Source organism: Mirounga angustirostris, unplaced genomic scaffold, assembly GCF_029215605.1.
Source record: "Mirounga angustirostris isolate CCGP_5_RB_7025 unplaced genomic scaffold, mMirAng1.0.hap1 SCAF_10, whole genome shotgun sequence".
In the NCBI taxonomy this organism is placed as follows: Eukaryota; Metazoa; Chordata; class Mammalia; order Carnivora; family Phocidae; genus Mirounga; species Mirounga angustirostris.
This window is the reverse complement of record NW_026991718.1, coordinates 74,592,424-74,598,423: the sequence shown is the minus strand read 5'-3', so window position 1 is coordinate 74,598,423 and position 6,000 is coordinate 74,592,424. Positions and strand designations below refer to the sequence as shown.

General features: G+C 43.4%; 1 protein-coding gene across 1 annotated transcript in view; it reads left to right on the top strand.

Moving 5' to 3' along the window:
• The first annotated feature begins 3,400 nt into the window (after window positions 1-3,400).
• Window positions 3,401-6,000, top strand: part of SLC3A1 (solute carrier family 3 member 1) — a 47,843-nt gene continuing 45,243 nt past the window's right edge. The window contains exon 1 of the mRNA XM_045885079.2: window positions 3,401-4,240. Within this exon, the coding sequence (XP_045741035.1) occupies window positions 4,231-4,240 (10 nt within the window). The 5' untranslated portion in view covers window positions 3,401-4,230. The remainder of the gene's footprint in view (window positions 4,241-6,000) is intronic.

Genomic DNA, 6,000 nt, shown 5'->3' with positions numbered 1-6,000 from the left:
AAGCAGCCACAGGTAACATACAAACGAATGAGAACAGCTGTGTTTTAATAAAATTTCATTTACAAAAACATGTATTGGGCTGGGTTTGACCTGAGACAGAGTTTGCCAACCCTGGCTGTAGATGATAAATACCCCCCAAAACAAATCTGCTACTTGTTGTGACAAAGAGTTTATATAATCAAATAACCCAGGTACTTCTATGAAGAAAACTAATACTGAATGATAACAGTGGGACTCAGGAAATGCTACCCCAAAATACAGCAGGTTGGCATATTGCAGATTTCAAGCTGGAGGAATTTAAGAAATGGCATGTTCAGGAAAGACTTTCTGACCTTCCTCTGAAGCAGGTCATAAAACCCATCTGTGACAGTGGTAGAGCATGCAACTCTCCATCTTGGGGTTGTGAGTTCAAGCCCCATGTTGGGTGTAGAGCTTACCTAAAAAGTAAAGTAAGACCCTCTTGTGAGGGGCACCTGGGTGGCTCAGTCGTTAAGCATCTGCCTTTGGATCAGGTCATGATCCCAGGATCCTGGGATGGAGTCCCACATTGGGCTCCCTGCTCAGCGGGGAGTCTGCTTCTCCCTCTACCCCTCCCCCTGCACATGCTCTGTCTCTCTCTCAAATAAATAAAATCTTTTTTTTTTTTAAAGATTTTATTTATTTATTTGAGAGAGAGAATGAGATAGAGAGAGCATGAGAGGGGGGAGGGGCAGAGGGAGAAGCAGACTCCTCGCTGAGCAGGGAGCCCGATGCGGGACTCGATCCTGGGACTCCAGGATCATGACCTGAGCCGAAGGCAGTCGCTTAACCAACTGAGCCACCCAGGCGCCCTCAAATAAATAAAATCTTAAAAAAAAAAAAAAAAGACCCTCTTGTGAGAAGTGCTCCCCCGCCCCACCATAACCGGAGAATATATTTTAGCTTTGCTAGGTTTCCCCGCATTACCAGGATAATTACCATTATCCTTTGTCCTATCATATCTTTCCACGACTTTCCACTCTTCATCAGACCTAGCATAAAAACACTCAGGCTTAGCTGTTTCTTCAGGTCTTCATTTCCTTATGAAGACATCCCCATCACATAAAACTTATATTAAATAAATGTGTATGCTTTTCTCTTATTAATTTGTCTTTTGTTACAGGGGGTCTCAGTCGAAACCTTAAAAAGGTAGAGGAAAAAGGTATTTTCCTCCCTTACAATAATGAAATGTTCGTCAGAAAGTTTCCAGATCAGTAAATCAGGGTATGCATATTCTGGGACTGTATATGATTAACTGGTATACAAAAATCTCTAATTTCTAGAAAATATGAAGATATTTGTTCAAGTTGGTTTACAAGATATTTCACATAGTTGATTTTGACTTTGCTTGGTAAAGTGTACCTTAGTAACAAATGTGAAATTCAGATAGTAGGTATTACTTTTACTTTGGTTACCCTGCTATTATAAGATTACACATTTTTGGGGTGCCTGGGTGGCTCAGTCATTAAAGCGTCTGCCTTCAGCTCAGGTCATGATCCCAGGGTCCTGGGTTCGAGACCCACGTCGGGTTCCCTGCTCGGCGGGAAGCCTGCTTCTACCTCTCCCACTCCCCCTGCTTGTGTTGCCTCTCTCTCTGTGTCTCTGTCTGTCAAATAAATAAAATCTTTTTTTTAAGCATCTGCCTTTGGATCAGGTCATGATCCCAGGATCCTGGGATGGAGTCTTTTTTTTAAAAAATATTTTATTTTATTTATTTGACAGAGACAGAGCGAGAGAGGGAACACAAGCAGGGGGAGTGGGAGAGGGAGGAGCAGGCTTCCCGCCGAGCAGGGAGCCCGACGCGAGGCTCGATCCCAGGACCCTGGGACCATGACCTGAGCCGAAGGCAGATGCTTAACGACTGAGCCACCCAGGCGCCCCAAATAAATAAAATCTTAAAAAAAAAAAAAAAATAGAAGAGCTGAGTCCTTGCCCTCAAGATCTTATCATTCAAATTAAATAAATATATTTTAACAAGTGGAAACAAGACCAGGGTGCCTGGCTGCCCCAGTTGGTGGAATGGGCAACTCTTGATCTCAGGGTCATGGGTTCAAACCCCGCATTGGGTGTTTTTACTTAAAAATAATAATAATAATATTTATTTCTTAGTGAGAGAAGTTTCTAGCTGCCCCTTGGGATAACTGAGGATAGAAAAATTACCCCCAAGCAGATCACTCTTGTTTTGTGTAGAATAATTTGAGACATTGCCTTTAGTTCTGTAAATGTGGTGAGTAGACGCCATTGTTCTGATACTTAATGCTTAACGGTAGTTGTTATAATGTTAACAGTAACTTGTATCAATGACATAGGGCCTCACCATGCAAAACTCTTTGTTGGGGAGGAAGCTGACCAGCTTTCCTAAGAGGAGCCTCTTCACACTGGTAGGTAGTTTGTATATGCTATTTAATTTTTAATTTTTAAAAATTATTTATTTATTTATTTGACAGAGAGAGACACAGCGAGAGAGGGAACACAAGCAGGGGGAGTGGGAGAGGGAGAAGCAGGCTTCCTGCTGAGCAGGGAACCCGATGTGGGTCTCGAACCCAGGACCCTGGGATCATGACCTGAGCCGAAGGCAGACGCTTAACGACTGAGCCACCCAGGCGCCCCCAATTTTTAATTTTTTAATTTAATTTTTATTTAAATTTAGCTAAAATGTATTAAAAGATTTAAATGCATTTTGCTTAATCTTCATAACAACCCTGAAGTAAGTGTAACAAATGAAAAAGCTGAGATCTAACTCTAACAGAGTTTGAATAATTGACCCAAGACCATGGAGCTTATAAGTTGCTGATCTGGGATTCAAACTGGTCTCAAGACTTTGCCATCTCACCATGCTGAATGGTGATGAACTATCACGAAATTGTAACCCCACCAGCAAGAACTGTGGAGGCCAAAGCCCAGTGGCAGGTGGCACTGAGTAAGTCATATGGCTGTTGGGCATCTTTGTTTCATCTCTTATAAACAGAAGGGATTAATAATCAGTGGTTCCCCCAAACCAGAACTTGAATCAAAGTTTGCACTTGTCCATCACAAAATTAGAAAAACAAGGAAAGTGTAGCTTTCCCTTGGAGCTACAATTCATTCTACTTAAAGAATTTTCCTTTGATCTAAGATTTATGTTCTTCCTACATGTTTTGGTGTTATAGTGTCCTTCATATAATAAGATACTGGGAGTAGACTCTTTTTTTTTTTTTTTTTAAGATTTTATTTATTTATTTGCCAGAGAGAGAGAGAGAGAGAGCAAGAGAGCTTAAGAATACAAGCACGGGGAGTGGCAGGCAGAAGGAGAAGCAGGCTTCCTGCAGAGCAGGGAGCCCGATGCGGGGCTCAATCCCAAGACCCTGGGATCATGACCTGAGCCGAAGGCAGACGCTTAACGACTGAGCCACCCAGGCGCCCCATCTTTTTTAATATCCTTATTGAAGAAAGTGAAATGTTGGTACTTTAGTTTTGGTTTCCCCCCATTTTTTTTTTGCCTATAAAATCCCGAAGTTTGGAAATCATCGTTCTAATTACACACAAACTAGTAGGTCGAATATTGATTGTTAGGGCTTTGTTAGGGCTACAGATTTTTTTTCATTAAAACATGTTTTTCAGTTTGAAAAATCTGGTCTATACATAAAGCCTATTATTGAAAGAAAGCTAAAACTTCCAACAGAGCAAAGAGTGAGACTAGTATTCGGTCACAGAGCGGGCCCTTTAAAGAGATCAGGGGGATGTTGTACAAGTCCTCTCAAACGTGGATTTAAATTAATTGCCCACATATAAAATTTGGGGAATTCTACAGATGAATGCAGATTTTCAGCTTCTCTGGAAATTAGATCTATCAATTTCAGTTCTTCGTTGTTGCTGGACCTGAGTGGCCACTACCCCGAACCCTTCTAATCTGCCACCACTCTGTTCTTTCTGCTGTGCCCCGTGTTGCCTGGTCACCCATGGGTGTCATCTCAGTCCTACGGGCCTTGTCCCTCGCAGCCTCCTGCAGTGTGGGACCTGGACCACAGCACTGGCCTCACCTGGGAGGTGGTGAGAAAGCAGAAGCTCAGGCTCCACCCAAACCTATCGAATCAGAATCTGCATTTTGACAAGATCTGCAGAAGATTACTACACAGATTAAAGATTGCCGAGCCTTGCCCACAATGATCCCCAAGCTCCTTTCCCAGCAAGATTCGGAACACTGACCACTGGCGGAGCCCTGGTCTGCTCACCATGGTAACAGGTACCATGCTCAGTCATCAGAGTGGGAAGGCCGGATAAAATCATATATTAAAGTAGCCGAAATTATGAGGATGAATATACAAATGAGTAGGGGGTGCTGGGGGGGCTAGATGAGTGTCCACGGGAGTGATATTGATGTTGGGGTGGCGGGGGGAGGAAGGCAGATGGAGCAGGGCCTCAGGAGGAAAAAATGTCCAGAACGAGGTGTTCAGAGTTCGTGGGGAGGGAACGGTGAACATCACTGGTTGACTGGAGCGGAGGGCCTGATTTGGAGATATTAAGAGAGAAATAAGATTCGAACATAGAATGGACATAGACTGAAGCTTAGACTTCAAGGCCAAGATATATGGACTTTGTTCTCTTTATAGTGAGAAACCACTGGAAGCTATGGAGTCTCAATACCAGGGTTATCGAGAAGGTCAATGGTCTGACAGATTGTGCACGTTCAGTGGGCTTTATTTTAAAGGGACACATTCACAATGGGTTTATGTATATGCCTAGCCATGGGCAAAGCCATTTCCTTAAAGTATGACATGTTTTCTATCTTTTCTACCTGTACCGACACTTTGTCCTCTGATCTGTGTTCTCAGAGACCCTGATCCAGTGCCCAAAGCCGTGCTATTTCCTGGCTTTAAGTCAGGCCTCGCTAAAGAGGGTCCCTCAACGGTCAGGGCGACATAGAGCCCCGCCCATTCCCAGAACACTGGGTTTGGCCTAGGAGTGGAGGGACTCACTCAATACCAACAACCACATTTCCCCAACTTTAGATTGCAGAGAATGGCATTTGTGTCCCAGTGAAGTTCTAACACACAATGTTCTCAGATGATGGTAGCTCGTGATTCTTGCTCTTTGAATTTGGAGCAAGATGCTTTGTGGCAGGACAGTGTCTCCCGGTGCTGATAATTACACGTTTTCCGGGGCAGCTCAGTGTATCTGAATTTGAAGTATTTGTCACAGGGTAGGGATCTTGGCATTTAACTGTTGGGTGACCTTTTTTTTTTTTTTTTTTTTTTTAAGATTTTATTTATTTGCGAGAGAGAGAATGAGAGACAGAGAGCATGAGAGGGGGGAGGTCAGAGGCAGAAGCAGACTCCCCGCCGAGCAGGGAGCCTGATGCGGGACTCGATCCCGGGACTCCAGGATCATGACCTGAGCCGAAGGCAGTCGCCTAACCAACTGAGCCACCCAGGCGCCCGGGTGACCTTTTTCAATAGAACTTTGTTAAAGACCAGATATTATGGGTCATTATTTCTTTTGTGATTCTGGACTTTTTTTTTTTTTTTTTTGAGAACTGTCTTTAAAAGCAGGAAAGCATTGAGACACCCAAGGGTTCAAACACTTTATAAATCAGCCCATTACACTGTGGATTCAATTATACTGTTGGCCAGTGATGTCACATAAGGACATTATTATGCTTTTTTTTGTTTGTGTATCTGTTGTTTTTTCACGTCTGGAGGATAGGCCACCAGGAAGGCACAGTGGCGAAGTATTACGATTAACAGCAGTTGCTTTGGGTTGACCATAGCCACTGAGATCCCCTGGCCGTGGTTGTCACAAATTTGGGCCTGAGATGCACAGAAACATGCCTTTCGTCAGGTTGACGCACCAACTCAGGGCTGCACCTGGCCCTGTAAGTGCCTGTTGGGAATACAGATTAAACATTGTTAGAACTCAACAACAAAAAAAAATCAAATACCCTGATTAAAAAAGGGGCAAAGCACTTGAAGAGACATTTCTCCAAAGATGATACACAAATGCCAG